General features: G+C 41.3%; 1 protein-coding gene and 1 long non-coding RNA gene across 3 annotated transcripts in view; one reads left to right on the top strand and one right to left on the bottom strand.

Moving 5' to 3' along the window:
- Positions 1 to 12,502, bottom strand: part of ARFGEF1 (ARF guanine nucleotide exchange factor 1) — a 101,730-nt gene extending 89,228 nt beyond the window's left edge. Inside the window, exon 1 of the mRNA XM_069779471.1 lies at positions 12,046 to 12,502. Within this exon, the coding sequence (XP_069635572.1) occupies positions 12,046 to 12,169 (124 nt within the window). The 5' untranslated portion in view covers positions 12,170 to 12,502. The remainder of the gene's footprint in view (positions 1 to 12,045) is intronic.
- A 372-nt stretch (positions 12,503 to 12,874) lies between these two features.
- The window catches only part of LOC138684774 (uncharacterized), a 28,506-nt gene continuing 17,478 nt past the window's right edge, over positions 12,875 to 23,902 (top strand). The window contains exons 1-3 of one of the 2 annotated variants that reach the window (XR_011324043.1): positions 12,875 to 14,807; positions 18,462 to 21,597; positions 22,392 to 23,188. This is a non-coding gene — a long non-coding RNA (uncharacterized lncRNA). Of the gene's footprint in view, positions 14,808 to 18,461; positions 21,598 to 22,391; positions 23,189 to 23,902 lie in introns of those variants that run through there. The other variant, XR_011324042.1, reaches the window with a different exon arrangement.

Here is a 23,902-nt window from a genome sequence, read left to right on the forward strand (position 1 = left end):
TTCATGAATTATACTACTGGTAACCTTCTAATTAAAAAAAAAAGCATTATGCTCTTGCCATAGCTCTGAATCATGAGAAAATCATCCTCTTTTCCAGATACAAGAAGATAGCCAGAAGACTACAAAAATCTGTATTTGTAATAGAAAGCTCAAACTTTAAATCATAAGTCCTGATGTGAGATCTTTCAAACTAATCTTTCAAATTGATCACACTGTTATTGAAGTCCCAACTTCTTCATTAAATTCTGATATAGGAAGCAGCTCAGACTAGGATGTTTGAATGAACAGAAGTAGTAAGAATACGAGTATTAGAGTACTCTGAAAGCTCCAGTGTGGCCACCTTCAGTACAGCACATATGCATTAAATTATTAATACAATGAAACTTTTATTTTCTACGCCCTATCTTTTATTTACATCCAAAAAAAGTATTTTTGAAAGTTTGGACTGCTTATATTAAGACAACTACTCATATGACAACTACTCTTTCTTTTCTCAGATGCTGATCAGAAGGCAAGTGGAAGACTACTTAAAAAGGTCACCACTACACAAATCTGTTAATTCCACCCATGTTGCACAGTATTACAAGGAAGTTGTTCCTTTACCATTCGTTACCAAAGCTGTGAAGAACAAGACAATTAAGGTATTCAGTTCAGTATTTTCTGGATCCACTGGATCCATAGTTCATAATAAACTACTATGAAAAAGTGTACTTGCATTGACCACACAAATGGTTTTTATATATATATATATATACACACACACACAACTGTTATTTAATAGTAATTACTTAACTTCCCACTGCACTGAGATTGTGCCCCTCCTACTTGTTCTTTAAAAGCATTTGAGGACACATGATTAAATAAATGCTGTTATAAACTACAACAGCCAAAGAACTTTCAAAATCACCTTCTCTGTTATAAAAGATGGTCTTTCTAACTACTTGTTGGTATCAAAATAATGGAAGTTTCTTCATATTTCAGAAGCCAGCACATAACTCTGTGGCTATTTCTAGGCAATCTATTTGTGATCAAATGCAAACATCTTCCACCACCAGCCAGTGCTCATCAGGCATCTATTAGACTACATCTAATTTGTGCTATTCAAGGCTTTATTACTATTAATTTTATTAATTAATAATTATTCATTATTATAATTAATTATTTTAAATTTATTTAAGTCATTGGTATATAAAACTATTTTGGCCATTTCTACCTCTACGGAGGTAGAACACATTTGCATAAGTTAGAGTTATGAATCATTAGTGCATGTACTGCCACAGGTACAAGCTGCGTATGAAAATAAACCTCTAAAGTTACACGTATCCTTTTAAGTTTTATAGATATTGGCAATAGATAGTAAAAGAATCTCTAACTTTGTTTTAAAAAGTCCTCAAAATTACACTTTATTGTTCTTTAAAAAAAGAAATTTAAAACCCTTCCTTTCCTTGTGAGAGTATTTCACCCTGACGCAGCCCTCCCTCTGGTCCAGTTTCAGAAAGCAGCTTTGGGCGGGGGAAAAGCGGGATTTTTGGTTTGGAGGGGGATGTTGGGGATGTTATTAAAGTGAACTCCTACACAGAAGCATAAAAGAAACAAACACCCAAAGGGCAGAGGTAGGAAATTTCTTGGTGCCATGCCACCTCCCTCAAGTTCATCATCGAAAGGCCTGGAGAGCAACCAAGCAGACAGACAGCAGCTTCTGCTTTCATGTGAAAAGGAGGTGATCAAGGAAAGAATGGTCTATGTGCTGCTTTTCCTTCAATGTAAAAAGACTGTTAATAATTTGAATGCAGAATATTGTTTCAAGCTTTACAATACAACATAAGACTCGGGGATGGAGGTCCAACTTAGCTCCTCTTCTCTTCCATTCGGCATCTAAGACACAACCCTAAAGCTCCTCCAAACTTTGCTAACCATCACAGTCTATTTTCCCCACAGCGTTAGATACAATTTTAAAGAAGAAAACTATTTCTCTTTACTGCAAAATTTTTAAACATTCAAGATCTATTTATATACATAATTATGCACACATAATCACACAAAATAAAGTGTCATGTCTTGAATCACAAGTGGAAAACATCTAAGTGTCTCATTTCACTGCAGGTGAAGAAAATTTTAATCATACTTCTCAGGCACTTAGGCAGTCTTTATCTAGCTTTCAAACTTCCATGCAAATGCAGCTGTCCTATTCTAGCAATTTTACTTACAGCAGTTATAAAGCTCTGTTTCCATTTCAGGATAATGAAAATAGAGGTTAATTTATTTCTATCCACTTTCCCATACACTGCACAAGATCCAGTACAGCATTCTTGCAGACGTCACAGTCCATTAGCCAAATGAAGTGAACCAAGTTAAGACTCCGCATATTCCAGCTTTCCTGAGTTGCAAAAAAAATAATGTGATTTTATGCCAGCTGGTACACTCAGTCCATGCAATAGTACCACCCAGACCTTTACACACACTGCTTATATTTAATTTACAGATCTGAAACTTTGTAAGTGTACCTCATACTATTCAACTGGACAGCTGAGTCCTGTACTATAAAATACTATTCAACACCTCTAGTAAACCCCAACATTTTTATCTCAAATTGAAAGTCTAAAAATATCTTCTCCCCAGTTTCTTTCAAACTGCAAAGCTGCACATTGCCATGTTGAAGCATATTGGTCATTCAAACATTCCCGACAACTAACTGCAATGCAAATTGACGCTCAGGAGTCCCACATCTATGTCAAGTAAAAACACAAAGCAGTAAAACACCCCTGTATCCAGCATTGACTAAAATCTCCTGACATGAAATATTTACAAACTTAATTATACTTTTATTTCTAAACGAAGGAATAACATTACAAAACCTGTCAAGATTATTATAACAGCAAGTGCTAAAGACAGTAAGTGCAGAATTTGTATTATTAATGGATCATCTTTTTTAAACCTATCTCTCTCTGTGTTTAAGAGCAGACAGAAAAAGGGCTTGAACAAACCCATTTATCTCAAGGGCGGGTATTTTCCATTACCTTAAAAAGATCTTAATTTTTTTTCTGATGCACTAGACAGCAGAAATTACCCATTTTACCCATTTGAACAAAAACAAATATTAAATAGCATAACATCAATAACCATATAATCTTGTACCACATTAGCATCCACGACATACAGACTACCAGAAATGCTGGGGGGGGGAAGGCGGGGGGGAACAAGAGAAGTAAACCATTCTGAACTGAAATCAACAATTAAAAAAAAAGCCCACAGCAATCACACCCTAGATGTCTTAATAGAAGACTCTCTTAGTTTTGGTAAAATTTAGTTAAGCTGTTAAGAGTGTGTATACAATTCTAAAATAAAAAGCTGGGATAAAAGACAAAAAAAACCACTCAAGCATGACAAAACCAGAATCTGAGCCAGTGAAACAGGCAGCCATGTGAGTTTATCAAAGTAGACAGGTATAAAACTGGGTTTGTCTTTTTATTTTAAAATCTACCAGAGATGCTACTGAAAAAGTTCAAAAAAAATCACAGGAGGTAAAAAAAAAAGATTAAAACTAAGCAGAAATATATTTGGGGAATTTAATCAAACATTGCAACCAAATACATAACTGCTTTGGGATCCTTCACTAGCATGAGTACATTTGATCACAGCTTAGAGAAAAGCTACAAGTAGCCCCTTCAGAGAATAAACACCATCAGAATGCAGCAATGATCACTCAGTTCAGGAAGTTTTGGCAATTTATCATTCCTGAAGAGGCAAAAAAATCAGTCAGCAGGTGACCAAGGTGGAGGAAGTGAAATTCCCTCTCAAAATGAAAGCTCCATTTGTCATTTTTGGGTTTCACACACACACAAACAGCACCTCCACAACACACTAAGTACACAAGCTTCTTGGTACAATGTTTAAAAGTACAAGCATAGTTTCACTTACATTTCCCATAAAATCAAGTGTGACTTTTTATTAAAGAGAAAGGAATTTCTAAAATAGAATCATCCTTTTTGCAGTTTAAAAGGAAGCATCCAGTGTGACTGCCTTTTACAAACTCCTGAAAAGCAGAGCCAGACTAAGACATCTCTGAAACAATTTTTGCTTGAATTAAAACACGAGTGATATGAAGATTTGCAACATCAGAGAATAAGACCAGCCCACTGTTTTCCTACCTCTGTCTAAACAGAAGCAACAGACTTACTCTTGCACTATTTTTCATTCTCTAATTCTTATGGCTCTTCAAGCATGTCTCACTGATACTAAAACCCATGCACTGCTGAAACCAGGGGTAACACTACTCTAAAAGTTGTATTAAGTACAAAGTTTGTATAACCTCCACATTCCCTACCCAAGCTTCAAAGCTGCTCTCGACTACAGCATCATACTAAGAGCTCAGATTCCTCAAGACTTCAAGTTCTTTTAAGAGTTCCTCCTTCCCAACTAAAACCTTGTCATCTACCAATACGTCCACACTGAAAACCAAAATGCAACACTTCAAATTAAAGAAAAACAACAAACAAAATCAAACCCAGAAACCCCCAAAGAAACCCGAGCAAAAGATCCAACACCAAGAAGAATACCTAAAAGCTAAGACCATGGATAGAAAGAAGCAACATGAAAAATAGAAAAAAACCCACACCATCCACACCCCCCAAATTTTATCAAGCCTTTTCCTATCAGTTTGGCAGTTTTTACTTCTAATCGTGTAAAATTAAGAACTGAAGAACACAGGAGTTAAAGACTAAAATGTGGGCAAAATGCCTTATTATCCATCCCAAAAACTTAAACTGGTAGAGGACTTGCTTTTTCTTCCTTTTTGTTTTTTAAATCTTTCTCAAATCCTTGCTGACTGGCATTTTTGTTCTCACTCACATCATGCATCAGCTACTCCACTAGCTTGACTGGGATCGACATTAGGCCAATACACTAGTAATTACCTAGGTCATGCTATTCATCTTTGTAACAATGTTGGCACAGTAGCAGATGTCTTCCAGTCCTTTGGAATTTTCTCAGTGTCCTAAGACTGATTGGAAATCAATAAGGGAGTTCTCCCAGGTATTTCAAACTCTTGGGACTTGACAGGCCTATTTTTAGCACCTCTTTTACATTTATACCCAAAACAGGATATTTCATATAACAACTATCGTCTACCTTATCCCTCAAAACAGATATTTTTATTTAACATTCCCCTGCATTCCATTAAGATATCTGTAAAATATATAAGCTGGGGTTGATTTTTGGTTTAGGGTTTTGGTTTTTTCTTCATTTTAAGTTCTGACATTAGGCGTTTTTCACAGAAACAAAACGCACCAGCTACCATTTGTTCAATTGTCCTTGTACAATATTCTCTTTCTATAAAATCCCACAGACGTATTTTATGTTTTCCCTGGTTGTTTGGAGACTTTTTATATGTATGTGATTTTTCTTAAAGGTCTGGTTTGCCTAACAGTAACCTAGAGTTTCTTCTGCGACATGGTAATAACTGCCAACTACGCACAGAATACTTGGTCTATCCATCTGACTAGCACAGCTAGATTACATATTTTTGGCTTTCAGACACACACAATAGAGTTCTGCCTCCTCTAACAGATAAAAATTATCAAGCTTCTTACTCACTTCTGTCTATTTCCTTGATACCTCCCTCCTTCCTCGAAATCTGCAGAGTTGCATTTCCCAAGTCACTTCAGCCTCTGATGCTCCGCTGACAGTAGCTGTCTTCTCCAGACAAAAGTATTTTCTCCCGGCAATTTACATATCACACAAGAAAGATCTCTGGCTTGATGCAGAAAACACGAGACTCCCTTCCCCCTGCCTATTCCAGTCACCGATCTACCACTGGCTGTTGTGGAACTGAAGGAAAGTCATGTAGAGGTTTGCTGGTCTTGCTTCCCAGGATCCTGACAGCATTTGTTTACTTTAAAGTACTAACTAATCAGCAGCTTGATAAAAAGTATCAACACCAATGAAAAACCCAAAACTGACAAGTAGGTGCCCCAAAAGAAGACAAGGCTTTCTCATCTAGCTCTTTTTGAGTCCATAATTTCAGCTAGGAGTTTCACCAAGAACAGGGAAGAGAGACTGACTAGAACCCCACTGGCTGATGCTTCCCTCTCTATAAACACCCATGTGACAATCCTCTCTGATAACTAAACAAGTCAGCATAATTAACAACATATATCAAAATACTCACTCAATACCAATTATTCTCTGAAGGACTCCAGAAAAGCTCTGGAATGTACATCTGACATCAACGGCCAAGCTAAATTTTTTTCAAGTGTATATGAAGAAGATGCACAAGAACAGATACTGTTGTCATCGTGAAAAAAAATGAAACAGTGGTTAACTGGAGACAAGCACCAAGAGAAGAGAGGAAAAGATGAAAAGATGACAGTTACAGGAATAATATACTGGAAGACAGTATAGAAAAAGATCAACTAGAACAAAACCCCACAAAACAGTAAAGATATCTTATTATAAGAAAAAGATGCACTCTGGTCACAAGGCAACAATGTTTCATTTTAAGCTTCAACATTCTAATTGGTGCCCTAAAATACCAGCAGAACACAGGTATTTAAAAGTTGCCCTGTGTCACAAAGATGTGTTGAAGTCTTTCAAGATTAGATTTTGCAAGATACTGAAAATCAACGTTAAAACTTTCAAAATATCAAAGGCTTTAACCAAGGACTTACTTCAGGAAAAAGTCAAAGTTCCACCCCTGAAAAATACCTGGTTTTTTTTTTCTTTCCAAGACAAAAAGCAAATATTTGATACTCATTCTCCATTAACTTTTTTCCAACCCAAATACAACCACATTGTTTTCTACAAAAGTGTTTGTTTTTATGTGCACCCTGCCAACCATCCCCTTTCTCAAGGGAGATTAAAGCTCATCAGCATTGCCATTCTACACAGCCAAGAATTGATTACATTTACAACAATAAAAATTCCCTCTACACACAACTCCTCTTAAATTAGCCCCATAAATTCAACATAAACGGCACTTTACACCTCAAATGCAGAAAGCAACCTGGAAAGGAGTTTATGGGGCCAACCAAACTTTACTGTTACCAAGCCAAGTTTTAAATCTTTGCAAGAGTAGATGACATCTTAACCACACAGAAACCCTGCTAGTTAAAGCCCAAGCTTAGCAAAGCAAGCAAGAGGAGGGAAGGGCAGTTGCAACTTTTAGGTTTCGTTTGTTTTCTTTTTAAATATACAACTTGGTTTTACTAGCAAAAAATCTCCATTTATCCTGCTTGCTTACTTCAAAATAAGTGTTTCAGAACAGTTACAACCAGAAGATAAATTCTGTATGGACAATGGTGACTTGTGTATTGTGAAAATAAATGCCTACAGGACACACAGACAACAGACAATGGTACAATACCGATCTCTTTGTATTCAGCATAGAAGACTCCAAAAATTCTGGACTTTGGCTTCTAAAAAAGCACAACTAATTTAGGTGAAAGATAGAAGGTAGTCTACTGAGAACAGAATTATCCAAAATACAAACAGAAATTTAGCTTGTCCAACACTTCTCCAGTAAAATTAATTCCAGAGGAATAATACGATAATGGTCTTCAAAATGCATTTTTAACTGTTCATGCTAGTTTAGGAAAGTTTTTTTCAACGCACCCTACATTTGCAACATGTGCATGCATTTCTGTATTGACTGTTAACCTAGCTTACTCTGATAATAGAACATGGTTATTTATATATGAGAAGGACACAAGCAAATGAAACTAGGAAGGGTAAAAGAAAAATTTACACAGGTGAGACTTTCCCAGGCCATTTACAAATCTGTGTAGGTAAAGATATAGATGAATCTTCCCACCTCTGGGGTGAGTTCTACTCCAAACGTAACTTGTTTTCAGAAAAACTAAGATTCAGTGCTTAATTATATCCTGCTCCTTCATCATCCTACGCGTGCATGTAATGGCAGCACAAACTGAATGGAGCTGTTACTTTCACATTGCATGAGACCTACATCATCCAGCAGGATCTTTGCATGACAGACTAAGCAATCCAAGGAGCACCAAAGAACCTTTTAAAACTAAGTTTCAGCCCTCTTCAGTCAGTACTTCCAGAATTCCAAGCAGCACATGCACGCTTTTCTTTAAAGTACATACTAGGTACATATCCCTATCATTTTACATTTGTGCTTTGGAGTTTTACAGAAGAGTTGCTTGACTCCTGATTTGCAGTTGAACCAGCAGCCTTTATACAAGCAGGGAATTCTGGTTTGCTCAGCTTGGTCCTTCTATAAACCACCTTTCCAGGCAGACAAATCCACATCCCAGATTCTGACACAAAGCACTAACAGTTTTTGTTCAGTCTGTTAAGAACTTTACATTCAGCGGAGGATTTTTTTTTTTTTTTCCCCCCAAGACCTTTTATGGACTATACATAATGCAGTATGTTTACTGTAAAGTTTCCTAGACAGTAATATGGCTGAAAACCAATACAGAAACAGCAGTGCAGGGGACTGACTGTGAAGGGAACCTCTAAATCTAATTCTGCTGTCAGCTTGTTGCCTGATGCTCTCTGCAAGTGGACAACTTTAAACTCACTCCTTACATAGATTAAGAGTAGCTGCTATGCAAGTAAACAATACAAAGTTCTAAATTAGCAGCTGTATTTCATTAGGTGACTAGAGAAAGAAATGTTACATTTTTTAGATACAGAGAACGTCTTTCAGAAAGGACAATGTTACATGAAAAAAATACATTAAACTTGGAGTCAACTATTCTGTATTAATCCAGACACAACCTGGTGAATCATTAGATACAGGATGTGAGTATCAGGCTTAATTTTGTCCCTGTTAAAAAACCAAAGAACATCTATAATTCAAGTTGCAATATTTAATTCATATTTTGCTTTCTTATCTTCTAATAGCCCTGAAGAGTGGTCATACTGGAAGGACCTCAACTTAACACCTATTCAGAGGTCAGACCACCACAGTAACATATACCAGGAATGTTGTGGGGTTTTTCTCCTTCAAAATTCACAAATCAAAAACAGATGAAGTATAATCTTAATGGAATGCAACAGCACAGGTTTATAAGAAAATATATAGGGATTAAAAATGACAAAGGGATATGCTTAAAGATTCTTAAAATGCTGCTTGTCAACCTCAATCTAAAAAGCAGAGTTTTAATTTGATTGTCTATTGTACAGGAATACCGTATTTCTCGTCATTGCCTTCTTGCTTCTGAAACACTTCAATAGCAGCTCATCTCATACAAACAATGTAAAACAATATAAATAGTGGATTTGGGGGGGGGCGGAATTTCAAAAAAAGAAACAGAAAAAAAGTCTGGATTAGTAACAACTACTAGTTAGAATATCTGATATACTAACAGTAAGCAACATTTTACTACAGTCATGCAGTTCGGAAAAAAAAAGATCTTAATGGCAGAGTTTTGTATTACATCAGATAATTTCAGTGAAGACTAATCAATTAAATATTCAGACTGAAAAGACTATGATGTTAATTTGAGGATGCGTAATTACTGCCATGATTTTTAAAAGCTACCTTTTATTTAACAACCATTTTTAAAAATCCAATAAAACTTTAAAGCCAGACTTTGCCAGTTAACTCCAAATCGAATTTAACTCTAAATTACTATTTTACTAATGTTTTATCATTAATGTTGTTGCTCTCTACAATAAAAAAAATTTCTCAGGAGTAAGAAGTCTGCACCCCTTGCATAAGGTGGCAAAGCAGCATCCAGTTGAAGAGTACTCTCCAACAGATTAAGAGCTAGATGGACAAAGCACAACACATGCACCCTATTTCCAATTCTGCTACGAAAATCACAGCTCAGCTTTAACACCCAGTTGCCTCACATGTGAAATAAGGAGGATACTTCCTTTCCTCTGAAAAGTTTTTTGTAGTTAGACATGAGCATTACTCTATTCAAGAGTTATACACTGCCACTTTTGAATTAGGAGTCTATCACACACAAAACCAGACAACGGACCATACTGCATTTACAATCACCAACTATATTTCATTGTGCCACAACCTAAAAAATTTTATTTCTGTTAGACTCTACGGTAGTTAACATCATGTCTGATATTTTTCCAGTTCATGAAGCCCTCCTATATACATTACCTAATACACACAATCTTGTAGTTCTTTTTTCCTGCTTCATTGGCTTCTATACTCACACACCGTATCATTTCCCTATTTAAGCCCCAATCACGCAATCAGATCCACAGGAGAAGGTTTCGATGAACCTCTAGCATGGAAATCACTGGGATGTGTGCTTGGCGGTCTCCTTGCAAAAATCAGTTTACAAGATAAAAGATGCAGACTGTACAGTCTAGAGGGCTTGCTTTATAATCTGTATAACACAATGGAGCCATGCTTGGAGGGATCTGGATGATACCTAAAGCAGATCAAGCTACTGAAATAAAGTACAGCAGAAACATAAGATTAATACCACTGTCTAATTCTATGGATGACATACAGGCTGGATATAAATTCAGTTTAATAATAAGAAAACACTTCTCTGTTTTATTTCCAAGTTGAAGACGCAGCCTAAAGTCAACGGGAAGGCCAAAGGGTTATCGGTTTAATCCTATCTGCCTAAAAGAAGATTATTATTAATAAATCTAATGATAAATGAGAAATGTAAGAAAAAAAACTCTTTCCAATACTTGAATTATTAAGAAATAAATAGTTGAGCTACTGTCATTTCTCCCCCTCCATTTGTCAGGGTCTTTCACAGACAAAGAAAACAAGAAAAGGAATGTTCTTTTTTTACAAAAATTGAAAGTATTATAAAAGACAGATGAATAGAATGACAAAAGAACAGTTTGAAATTACTTATATTCATTCTTAAAACAAGCAAGTTTCAGCTTAATATTATCTCTTCAAAAAAATCCATTTAAACAGACATTATTACTGTACAAAATCAAGATCATCAGCTCCAAAACCAGAAACAATTGCACAAGAATGGGAGGGACATAATCCATTTATGTATTATTTAAATAAAGCAAGCCTTTCTCCTGAAGTCTTTCAGTAAACACGTCAGTTATTTTGCCACATAGGTTCAAACCCTGCCTGCGCTCAACATGCCAGAATTGTAAAGCCCAAGTTCTCCTTTCACGCTGCCCGTTATTGAATGTGTACGTATGCTTTGTACTACCCAGCCCCGGTACTTCCGTCACACTTCTAGACGAGGTGGTGTTGACACGGCTGCACTACAAACCTAACACCCCTCCTCAGCCCGAAGCAAGCAAACATTCCCACATGTTCCGTGGCTGCACCAGCTCCGCCACTCGTGAAGCAAGCCCCCTTCTTCATCAGCTGTTTCCCTGCCACGGCTAACGCTCCCTCGCCTGTCTCCTGGACCAGCCCCTCCCTCTCTAGAGGACAACGTCCCGACTCCGAAGGGCCACCAACTCCAGACGTGGCCTGGTGTCATTGTCTCTCGCTTTCCGCCACCCCCGCTTCCTCCCCCGTCCCTCCTCCCTTACCGCTGCCTGTCACCTGCTCCCTCCCCGCCGGCCGTCTGTTTCCAGGTCAGCTCGGCTCAGCTCGGCGCCTCCGTCTCTCTGCCTATTCATCCTGCGAGCGGGGAGGAGGAGGAGGAGGAGGAGGAGAGCCCGCCGGGCGCCGCAGCGCCCTCACCGCCACTGTCAGCGAGGGGCAGTGCGCGGAGGGGCCGCTCTCGGCGAGGGGCGAAGCTCTCCCCTCAGCCCGGGGGCACGCACGCTGCCAGAGGGCTTCGCAGCAAGACGACGACAGGCCTCGACCTCCCTGCGCACCCACCCCGAGTCTCACACAACTAACCAGATCCTCCACCGCTCGATCCCAAAACCTGTGCCGCGGCTCAGCCCGCCGCCCCACCTCCCCCAGCCCTTCCCCCCCCCCGGGCAGCCCCCTCCGGGGCACTTCCCCAGAGAGGCCCCAAAGCGCCTCTTCTCCCCACCCCACCCCCCCGCCAACACAAACGCACACCATGCAACGGCGAAGGGGGGCCCCGGAGCGCACCCCGACCCCTGGGCCGCCCCGGTGCAGTCCCTGCCGGCCGCCCCTTCCCGCCCCGGGCAGCGCCTCACCTAGGGCCACCTCGCAGGCTTTGCGTAGCTGGGAGTGATGCGCCTTCTTCACCTCCTTGTCGGCCAGGATCTTCTCCAGGGCCCGGGTCAGGAACATGTTTTTCGTCTTCTTCCCTTCATACATGGGCGCGATCGAGCCGGGAGAGGAGGAGGAGGGGGAGGAGGAGGAGAAGGAGGAGGAGGGGTGGGGAGGGGAAGGGAAGGGAGAGCGGGGCACCGGCCGCTCCCGCCGGGGGAGGGCTGCGAGGGGCCGGGGCAGGCGGCGAGGCCGCGGGGCCGGGCCGAGGCAGGCGCGGGGGAAGGGCTCCCTCAGAGGGAGGGCCGCGGCGTCCCGACACCCGCTGGGAGGCTCCCCCCGAGGGGAGGCTAGGCTGGGCTGGGCCCGGGCGGCGGCGACGGCCAACCCCCGCGGCTGAGGGAGGACGAAGCCTTCTCCTTCCTTCTCCTTCCCCCCCCGCCCCCGCTGCGTCTGTGTGCGCGGACGGCGGCCGCGACGCGCTCAGTCCCCGAGCCGCCCCCGGCCGGCACCCGCCTCCATTAGCAGCGGCAGCGGCGGCGGCAGCAGCGGCGGCGGTGGCGGCGGCTGCAGCAACAACCTGCCCTCGCCATGTTGGAAGGAAACGACGTCAGGGCCGCGGCCGCACAGCGGGAGGAAGCGGCGGCCGTGCCCCGGCCGGGCGGGCGGAGGGAGGCGGCCGGGCGGGGAGGGGGGGGCGGTCGCCTTCTGCCCGCCCCACGGGCGCGCTACAGGTGAAGTAGACCCGCGGGAGGCAGCGGAGAGGGAGGTACGGAGATGGCTGCTGTCACCTGAGAGCTGGCTGAGGAGGAGGGGCAGGGCTTCCCTTCCGGGCCACCAGCGCTAGGAGGGGGAGGAAGGCTCCCCCGGGAAGCGCCACCTGCCCCTGAGGGGGGGGCTCCGCCGGGGGCAGGGCAAGAGGCTCCCTCGGAGGGGAGCTGCCCGCCCTTCCTCGGCCGCGGCCGTCCCTTCCCCGGCAGCGGCCTCCCCTGACGAGGCGCCCCCCGGGCTCTGCCTCACGGGGGGAAGCGAGCGGAGAGCAGCAATCCGGCGCCGAGGGAGGAAGAAGCGCGTCAGGGTGCGGGACGCGAGCGGGCTCCCTGCGCCCCTTCCCGGGGAGACGGGGAGCGCGGTGCCCGCCCCGGCGGCGGTCCCTCAGCCCCCTCTCCGCTCCGGCGGGGCGCGCAGGGCCTCGCCTCCGCCGTGCGGGAGCTGCGCTTCCCGTGAGGAGCGGCCGGCGCGGCGTCTGTAGCCGCCTGCCCTCAGCCTTGCTGCCCGCCGTGTTCTCGCTCGGGAGCCCTTTCCCTATCGCCTTCGTCCTCTGCCTTTGAAATACGGACAACTGGCACTTCTTTCCCGTAGTACATGCACTAGGAGTACAGAGCATCAAAAAAACCACAACACCTTGCATCTCCACTTATAACTAAACAGTGACTTTTGTGTTCTGTTATTTTATTAAATTGTTACAAACTTATGTAAAATTGTTGGGGTTTTTTGCTTGCCTTCTTTGGCCTTTTTCCCTCCTGGAGTGCTAAGGGGTAACTTCTTCATGCTTGGTTTGGGGCCAAGAAAGGCTCTGGTCGACTCTGGCTAACCGGGAGGCAGCAAAAACATAACAGGGCAAGTTTTTGCACTCAGAGGTGGTACACCAGTATTTAAAAGTAGAATATGGCACTAATTGAAGCCAAGTCTGTTCTAGAAAATTTTTACCTTAAACAAAAAATATTAATTAAAAATTAATCTGGAAATGAGAGGACTTGTAGCTTTCAGGCAGAGCGGGACAAGCCTATAGCATCAGCGAGCAGAAAGCAGAGATGGTTGTGGAAACCAGGGGCCATCTCTGACCTCGGAGGACAGAGAGCCGGCACATGGGAAGGACGTTATCCCCGGCTAACTCCTCTTGGCTGTTCTGTATTCCTCTGTTTCATCAGCCAGGACAACAGCCTTCCAAAGAAGTTAATCCTGATCCCTTCCTCATCGAGAATTTGAGAGAGCCTGCCTAGGCTATCATGCCACCATGCTAAGGCCTCACAAGCAGTCTTGCATTCTTCACTGAATAGTTTATTTGAGCACCTCTGTTTCTTTTTCTACAATGGAGCAGTTGTAGCTGCATTAGTAAAGGTACAGTGATCCCAGTCCCCCTAATGAAGAGGCAGCTAATGCTGCCCAGTATTGCTTTAACCAGTTCCCAAATGAAAAATGATTTGTGCCAAAATGACTTGTTGCTTTATAAGTATCAATACTTGGACTTTTAAAGGAATACCCTGGCATGGGGAATTCCGCTAAAGCTATAGGTGAATGCCAGGCCTGACTGTTAGAGCAAAACACATATTTTGCTGAAATGGCTTCATCTGCACCAGGGGCTTTTTCTAGTCACTGTCAGTTAGAACCCTCAGGCTGTTCTGTTATGCAACTGATAAACAATACTGAAAATATTAAGAGGGTAGACCTGATTTTAGCCTTATAACAGCTTTGAGAGAGGGGTAGAAGTCACATCGGTAAGCACATTGATTCCTGAAAAAAAATAGGCAAGTGTTTTTTAATTACCATATCCAGGTTGGGTTGGTTTATTCAGAAGACTGCGTCTTCAGCAGCACAGTTACTAAGCATAACTGAATTATTTCTGGTCATTTATTTACGGAAAAACCTTTTCTCAGTTTTTTGTATCCACAGGTGCAAGTTCAGATTCTGATGGCAAAATGACTTCGGTCTTTCAAAGCTGCCCGCTAGTGACCACACGGCAAGGGTGATAATTTCCACAGAGTTCTTAATGGTAGTTTTGCAGAAAACACCCGAGTCCAAATTTCCTTAGCCAAGTCAGAGCTTGCAAGTGTTATTTAGCAAATGGAGTTTGCTATTGATTTTCACAGTCCATTTGGCAGAAATAGACTTGCAATTGCAATAACATGAAGACAATGGGTATCTGTATGTAAGGAGCACTGAGGGCTGCAGTTACCCGTTTTGTTCATATGAACGTCTATTTTCATACGCTGTACACAAGATGATTTTACATGTAAAATATGTTTTAGTTGAACATATAGAATTGCTCCTGAAACATCAAGCTACTGAAGGAAAAGACCTGTCAAAAAGACGCTTAGTTCCATGTCTTTCATTCCTGCTCTAACATGAGTAGATTAAACTTCTTGTTTTGTTTTATTTTGGTTTTTTTCATGTGGTTTGAATCTTCAGTTTCTGTTCTCAGGTTCAAACAACTGCTGCTCACTTCACTCAATTTATGGCTTGGCACAGCTGGTACTCTACATCTACATGCTAGTCACAAGGCACCCCCTGCCTAAACCCGGCAACAGTGTAGAGCCTGTATGTTATTGAAGGACTGCTTCTGAAATTGCACAGGAAGATTGTTGTAAATCATCTGTCCGGCAGGCTGACATCCAGTTTCCTTCCAAGAGCTGAACCAATAAGGATGGAAATCACAGGGGAACTGTGATACAAGCATTGGAGATAAAAAGATAGTCCAGTGCCCTCCTTTAGGGCCAAGATACGAATGGTTGTGAGCTTGTGTGCTGGGTCCCAGGGCTTTGGATAGAGCCAATTGTTATGACAGCTTTATTTAGTAGGGAAGCCATGTATTAATATAATGTTTGGTCAATTATGAAGAATTTTAGGGACTTTGAGGAAGCATTTTTAGGGCAGATTTTGTTACAGAGACTACAGACCATAAGGAACATGTTTAGCTCTTTGCTGATTACTTTAAAAGCTAGGGGTTTATTTCTATCGAAAGGAGAGTAAGAAAACTCACAAGAAAGGTTGAAGATTTAGAATATTTCTGTCTTACGTGGGTTCCTAGCTAAAGATAGAATCATAGAATCATGGAATCATTTAGATTGGAACAGATCCTTAAAATCACTGAGTCCAACCATAAACCTAACACTGTCAAGTCCACCACTAAACCATGTCCCTCACCACCACATCTACACATCTTTCAAATACCTCCAGGGATGGTGACTCAACCACTTCCCTTGGGAGCCTGTTCCAATGCCTGATAACCCTTTCAGTGAAGAATTTTTTCCTAAGATCCAATCTAAACCTCCCCTGGCACAACTTGAGGCCATTTCCTCTTGTCCTATCACTTGCTACTTGGGAAAAGAGACCAACACCCACCTCGCTACAACCTCCTTTCAGGTAGTTGTAGAGAGCGATAAGGTCTCCCCTCAGCCTCCTTTTCTCCAGACTAAACAACCCCAGTTCCCTCAGCTGCTCCTCATAAGACTTGTTCTCTAGACCCTTCACCAGCTTTGTTGCTCTTCTTCGGACACACTCCAGCACCTCAATGTCTTTCTTGTAGTGAGGGGCCCAAAACTGAACACAGTACTCGAGGTACAGCCTCACCAGTGCTGAGTACAGGGGGACGATCACTTTCCTAGTCCTGCTGGCCACACTATTTCTGATACGAGCCAGGATGCTGTTGGCCTTCTTGGCCACCTGGGCACACTGCTGGCTCGTATTCAGCCGGCTGTCAGCCAGTATCCCCGGGTCCTTTTCTGCCGGGCAGCTTTCCAGACATTCTTCCCCAAGCCTGTAGTGTTGCATGGGGTTGTTGTGACCCAAGTACAGGACCTGTCACTTAGTCTTGTTGAACCTTGTATAGTTGTCCTCGGCCATCGATCCAGCCTGTACAGATCCCTCTGTAGAGCCTTCCTACCTTCAAGCAGATCAATACTCCTGCCCAGCTTGGTGTCATCTGCAAACTTACTGAGGGTGCACTCGATCCCCTCATCCAGATCATTGATAAAGATATTAAACAGAACTGGCCCGAGTACTGAGCCCTGGGGAACAGAGGGTGCCATACAACAGCAGTGCCTTGCAGAGAATTCCAAAATGCTTGTTAGATACGGTGGTTCCAATGTCTGTATTGTTTTGGTTTCAGCATGCAGATTTCTGCTTTACTGCTAATTGGTGTCAGTCAATGGCTGACCCAAGGACTGTAATCCTCGTAGCTGCAGAGATCCCTATTTGGTTGCTGGTGAAGTCCTGAAGATGTGGAAAAGGACTGATAATTGTTTTTTTCCACTCACACTGCTAAGTCCGCAGGCAACATGTATGAAATATTATAGTTGTGCTATCTAACCTAAGAAATGTTTCCTGACAAACCTAAAAGAAACATGTTGGTATATATGTGCTAAAGCACAAAAGCATTACTGCTTTGTTGGAGCCTTTATGTTTAAACACAAGAACAAAAATGTATTTGAGAAACACCCCCAAAATTACTGTCTTGTACTTTTTTATTTACAAGTTAATTGGAGTATTCCAACAGCCATTTATATTGTTTCTTATATTTAAAATGTTTTCAGACAGTATTAGTAATGTGCTTAGTAAAAAACTCTGCGAACCCTTCTGTGTGAGAGGGAAAAATTAGCACCTGCTTCTGATGTTTTTGTGTACAACAATTGTATGTAGTCCTTGTTTGAAAATGCTGAAAAACTAAGACTTTTAAGCCTTTCCTTGTGATGTACAGTAAAAGCTGATAGTAAAAGTGCAGTTTCATGCTTGGAACAAGCTGACGATCTATGGCTCTACTGCCTCCCAAAGGGAACTCTTTCACCTTTCTTGTGTTGGTGGAGTTGTGCAACTGTGCAGTGAGTCAGTGCAGCTCAGTGGTCCAGCCAAAATCAGCCTTACGAGAAAGTTAGTTTTCATTGGGATCAGTGAATTGATCAGACTTACCTGCATATTCATAGTTCTTACACAAGAAAGGGAGTGGGGAAGCGTGGTCAGGGGTGATGAGAAGGCCCGGTCTACTGCACATGGTGGCACTGTCTTAACGAGCTTTGAAACAGCACAGTAATAGGCTGTGATCACTTTAAGCTAGAATAAGACAGAACTGCCACTAAAAGAAGCAATCCTCCCTGCTCCTACCTATATGTTTCTTGCTTTCTTGGTCAACATAAGCATTTGCATTGTCATGTTGTGAATTATGTGCTGGATTATATTCAAAATTTAATTAGGTTGAAATTAACCTGACAAGAAACAGAGGATTTTTAAGCCAGATAAATTCCATATCCTGATTCCTCAGGCAACTTCACAGATGTTTGTGTTAGCTCAAGGGAGTGGATAACACAAGGACAGGAACAAGAAAATGGGCAAGAAGAAGGCAGGCTGGTGTTTTTCGGCAACAATACCAGCTTATGCCAACTTAAAGTATTGTTTGAACTACTGCTTTTAACATAATTTTTCTTCAGTATTTCCATTGTGCAAGAGACCACTCAGCCCTGTCTCTGTATGTGACCCCATATATAGGATTGATGGGTCAATAGCTAGGACCAGTGTGTTAGTGGCAGTGTATATGATCCTTTAATTGTGGTGGCTCACTTGTTGGCACCTTCTTTAGCTGCATTAAATTACTTTTTGCATTTGCTCCCATTCTGTTTTCATGTACCAGATGCAGGTAATCAGTGCGTGATGGATCAGGGTCCAGATGGGTCCAGCAGATGGGAACCTGGAACAAGAGAGAAGCTGTGATTCTGTTCTGCAACTGCAAGCACCTTGGTGGAGAAGTTTCCAAGTCTCTTACTGAATGCATAAGATTTAACAGGTCTGCTGGTGGTGCTTGGTCATGTAATACTGAGGTAGAAAAAAGGCATTTCTTTCTATCCCTTTGTGGAGTCCTAGGCCTGCCACCCTTGTAAAAATAAGTGAAGCATAATTCAAAATGTCCACTGTATCCATTACGCAAAGGATTGCAATCTGTCAACCAAACTGCAAGAGATACAGTCAGTATAAATGTACTTTAATATTTTTAAGAGGTTTTTTTTTTAAGATAAATTCAGGAGCTGAAATTAAGAGTTCATAGTTTGTTCGTAGAGTGAGTATTCTAAGAGGTTAAAACAGGCTGCAGTATATCCACTGCTGCACTGAAAGAACAAAAAGCAAATGTTTATTAGCACAGGGAATATTAACCAACAGGTAATTCCTAGGTTGCTTCCAAACATTTGTACAAATGCGTATGACACCCTGGAGTGACCAGTAACGAAATAAACATCCATCACTATGAGGAGGCTCTTGCAAGGTGACAAATTTATGCCTTAAAGCTAAAAAGTAGAGGCTCTTGTTGTATTGAGATACATTCTCGATACTACAGTTAAGCGAGGATACATACTCCTAGTAAAGCATGATATTTGTCAATTTGTGACAACTGCAGGAAAAATGACAGATAGCAGTGAAGAAGAAAACCCCACCTCTTGTGGTTGATGGAATAAAGTTTTGAATTGTGGCTGGAAACTGTGGAGGATATAAAATGTTCCTGGCTGTAGCTTGCATTTATGTGCTGGAAGCTCATAGCGCTGCATTTGCTGGAATGTGATCCCTTTTTGCTAGGAATTTTTCTGTGGGAATACATTTTCTTCTAGCCTACCTATAGGAGTTTTCAACTTCTTTTTTCAGCATTTTGCTCCTGCTAATAGGTGAATAATTCAGATCCCAGCTTCCATGGCACCTCAGCATACCATTCCCTATATCGTGAATGAAGAAGGAATACGAATATCCATCTTAAAGACAGAAGGAAATATGGTTTTAAAAAATTGGTTATATGGGGTTGGTGGGGTTTTTTTAAGTTTCTTTAGTAGTTTTTTGAACTTCAGGACCTGCTTATGGATGTATCAGCCATAACTGTCTGAGAAGGTGATTTTCTGAGATACTGTTTGAGAAAAGACAGTGTTTCTTTTGAGGCACATAGAAATGAATAGTATATCTTCACCCTCAACCAGGAACCTACTATACGGTTATTGTTGTATGTGGGGCTGTACAAATGCAAAGGCAAATCCAAGCCAGTATAGCAACTCCTTCATAACGGCAAGTTTTTCTGTCTCTGAATACCAAGGATATAAATTTCTGGCAATTTCCCGAGAGCCTTGCACTGCGAAAGAATGTGTGTGGAGGATGTATGGCAAAGGTAGCAATAAGATCCACTGATTTATTGCTTCTCCTAGCCAACTCCAGCAGATAAAATTGCTGTTACTGGATTTAAAGGAGAAACTATTGAACAGGGGGAGTCACAACATGACTGCCCTCTTTCTTGGGAGGTGCTGTCCGTACTGTTATGGCTTTCCTAGATTACTCTGTGGGTGTGAGCCTGGTTAATTAGTTATCTCTCCAAACACCTGTAATAGGAAGGACTACCATAGTATATGGTTATCACGAGTTCTTAATTAAGGCCAAAATGGGAATATTCTGAGTTGTAACAACTTAGAAAAGTAACAAATTTACTGAAGATGATGACTCTCCTACCTTTAAATCCTAGCTTCAGACTCCTGCAGGTCTTTGTAACTGATGTGACATGACCAGCATAATGCATGCTGAGTTGTCTTACAGATTAGGCATTAAATAGCCTAGATATTGGGACCATGAAGCATTAGTTTTAACCTAATTTTTACATGCTGAATGACTCTCTTACCCTTGATCTGAGGTGAATTCAGCATATCACTTTCGAACTTGTGCATTTTCAAAGGTTTATGCAGATCTCTTTCAATAAGCTGATAATAACAAAAGAAGGGTTGAAAATGAAAAGGAACTGAGAAAAGTTGAATGGAATTCAGCTGGAGAAAAATAGCCCTTTAATCTCTGGGTAGGGTAAGTCAAATGAATAACAAGGATGGTTTTCAAGTATTTTAATATCTGTGCTGAAAAGCTTAGACAGAGAGGTCATAAAAGTCATGTGAATTAAGGTGAGAAGCAATGAGACTGGAGCAATAACCACTTCTAACTGCCATGAAGTGATCTTTGAATCTGCCTGATTGTTTCCTCCAGCAACTGCAGCGGGTTATTTCCTGTCAAAAATGCAATAACTGATATTTCAACATATACATTATAAACTGTGGGCTTCGTGGCATGAATGAAAGATTTTGAATGTGAATAACTAGAAAGATAAAATTGAATGGGAGTTATGGATATTCTTGCCTAGAAGAAAGACATTAAAGAAGTGCTGTAGTGATTCATTCTAGTATCCCAATTAACTAAGTATTTACTAGATGTGTATTCACTCAGATATTTTTACAAGACATTTTGAAACACCTGTGACAGTTTTGATTAGACTTCCAAGATGTTTTCTAGTTCAAGTCAAGTGTCAGAGCTAATGTGCAATCTGGATCATTAAAAACGGGACTAACTGGTTCACAGAATGTACAATAGATGGTTTCTCATGACATTCAAAGCTGCTGCTGTCTAGGTTCAGATCCAGGCAGACCTGGAGTGTTTAGATTTGATATCTGAAAGTGTGTACTGTGCGCTGCTTCTTGATAAAAGCTTTCTAATTTTAGATCTCCTCATACAGGAGTAGGGACGGTGGCTATCAGAAAATGTTGCTGTGCCACTGGTGGGACTATCGAGGTGCAATTTACAATTATTTGTAGCTGAGAAGGCCAAACAAACAAATGTTGTTGGGCTGGTAAAAATCTCATTTATCATAGGTTGTGAGACATGCAGCAGATAATTCTACACGGCCAAGTTCCTCCGAATCCATAGAGCCATTGCTGATGTTTGTGACTGCTTGTATTCTCAGTTCCTGACAAATGTGATTTGAGGTAAGTTGTGCTTACCAGTACTGCAACCCTTGCTTAAACACAGGTTCTGTGAAGAGGAGGCTTTATGCAGGGCCCTTATAATAGATACATAATGATACAAGTCAACAATAATGGTAATTTTTATGGTGTTTTTGTAGTGTTTGGACCAAACTTGCTTCCTTGGGTAGTACTGTGACTAGATACATTTTGCAATAAAAGCTTGCTTAATAGCAGGTTATGGCAGTGGAGCTTGAATTGGTCTTGTGTATGCATGGGTTGGAGGTCACACCTCTGGATAGCCACAGGTGTCATCCTTAAAATGCTCACTTGACAAACCACTTCTGTTCATTAGTTTGCTCTTCCTTAACTTTTCTTGGGTTAAACTTGTCAGCACATTGCTTTTCCTTTGCTCACCATTTTAGAACAGAAATAATACGTGGGATATTATTGCATGCAAATGGCATCAACACAGATGTAAGAAGGAAACAATATGGTACAGTTTTTAAAACAAAATGTGCTGGCAGTAAGCTCTGTCACATGGATGAGGTCAACCCAAATCTGGATACTTAGAAACCAGAATACTCAGCCTGGGCAACTGGAATTTTCTGCCTTTTTTGGTGCAGCAGTATGTATGGCACCTGCAAGATAGCCTCCTTAATCTTAAGGCATAATAGTCCATGGAGAAATACGTAAAGGAGGGTAGACAATTGTGCATCATTTAAAAATAGTAATTATTTGAGGCATTCATGTCACAAAATGTGAGACCCCAAGTTTGTGGCTGTTTAAATTCATGGTTTCACTTCTTTTCATTGTAGTGATGGATCAAAGGTAGAAGATTAAAATCCAAATGGACTTTAAATTCACAGTGTACCATATAAAAATGAGGTTGTGTCCTTCGAAATACGTGTGAGCTCTCTGTGGAAGCTGACTGTGCTCTGTTTTAAAAATCCAAGAGATAACAGCAATGTCTTATAAGCAGGCTTTGTGTATTTGTGCACATTTGGTAAATGTGGTCACCGTGTAAAATATATTAAAACATTCTGGTGTATTTGCAAACCTAAATGTTGTTGCAATAATTGCAAACATTCATTTATTTAAAAAAATTGCAGAATACAGAAATCTGTAGTCACTATTTCTATGCATAAATTCTGAAGTTGTTTTTACTATGTCATTTACTAGAAAGCATTTTGTTCACTCATACAATTCTAATGAATGTTTTACCATGAAACTATGACTGCATTTTGTTATTCTTGCTCATAAAAAGCTCAGAGCATATTTTCTTTCTAAGAAAGGTATTGGCTTTTATAAGAACAAGATTGGTTTCTGCAATGGGAGGCTGAAGAGGCTATAGCTTACTTTGAATATTTGTTTACTAGTCTCAATTACTGATCATTTGCATCAAACATGAAGTTCTTATACATTCTTATAAAAATAAGATAACATTTTCACTTTAAATTCAGGGAGCACTTTAAACTCAGTAGCCTTTAAATATCATATAATGCCTGCTAGAAGCAGGAAAAAGAGATTATTAACAGAGGAGACTGACTGCTTAGAGGGGCATCTCCTATGGATTCAGCAGGCAGCTGGCAGCCAGTCAGCTGCTGGAGGGAAATCCACAGGGTCTCGTCAGCTGCTGGAGGGAAATCCACAGGGTCTCACCAACCCTGGAATTTGCTATTTTTGGTGACAGATTTGGAACTGCCCTATGATAGATTTCAAATACTCTACATTGCTGGTATGTTGTGTGTCTTTGGTATCTTCTGTATACTTTACGGTATCACTTGTTTAACTTGTAAAAAATCTGTCCAGGAGAAAAGAAGAAAAAAAAAAAGCATCAAGCACCTAACTCCAAGTTAGAGAGCTAATTGTTATTAATGGGGACTCTTACATCTTTGGCTCTCTCTCCAGCAAACTACAAGGACAAGAAATGAAATGTGAATTTGGAGTAATAAAAATAACTGGCAGGATTAATAGATACATGAGAGAGAGGGACAGAAAGGGAGAAGCGTTCATGGTCCACAGCACCTGAAAGAGGCCAGGCTTCACTTGTGGTGGCTGAAGAAATTAGGTCTGCCTGAATTATAGTTGAAGTTGCATGGCAGAAATATATGTAGACAGTTTAATGATTATGTGTACATTATTTTCTATAAGACAAATATTTACAGCAAAAATAAATAACATATATTTTTAAAAAGGCCGTTTGTTCCCTGAGTGTCCCATGTGCCATGGGCAACCCTGAGAGAAAGAACTTCAGGCACCTGAATTCAGCCAGAACTGGTATGTAAGCATGGTTGATCTACTGGAAATTAAAGGACACGTCTCATGC

The sequence above is a fragment of the Haliaeetus albicilla genome, chromosome 3 (assembly GCF_947461875.1).
Source record: "Haliaeetus albicilla chromosome 3, bHalAlb1.1, whole genome shotgun sequence".
Lineage (NCBI taxonomy): Eukaryota > Metazoa > Chordata > Aves > Accipitriformes > Accipitridae > Haliaeetus > Haliaeetus albicilla.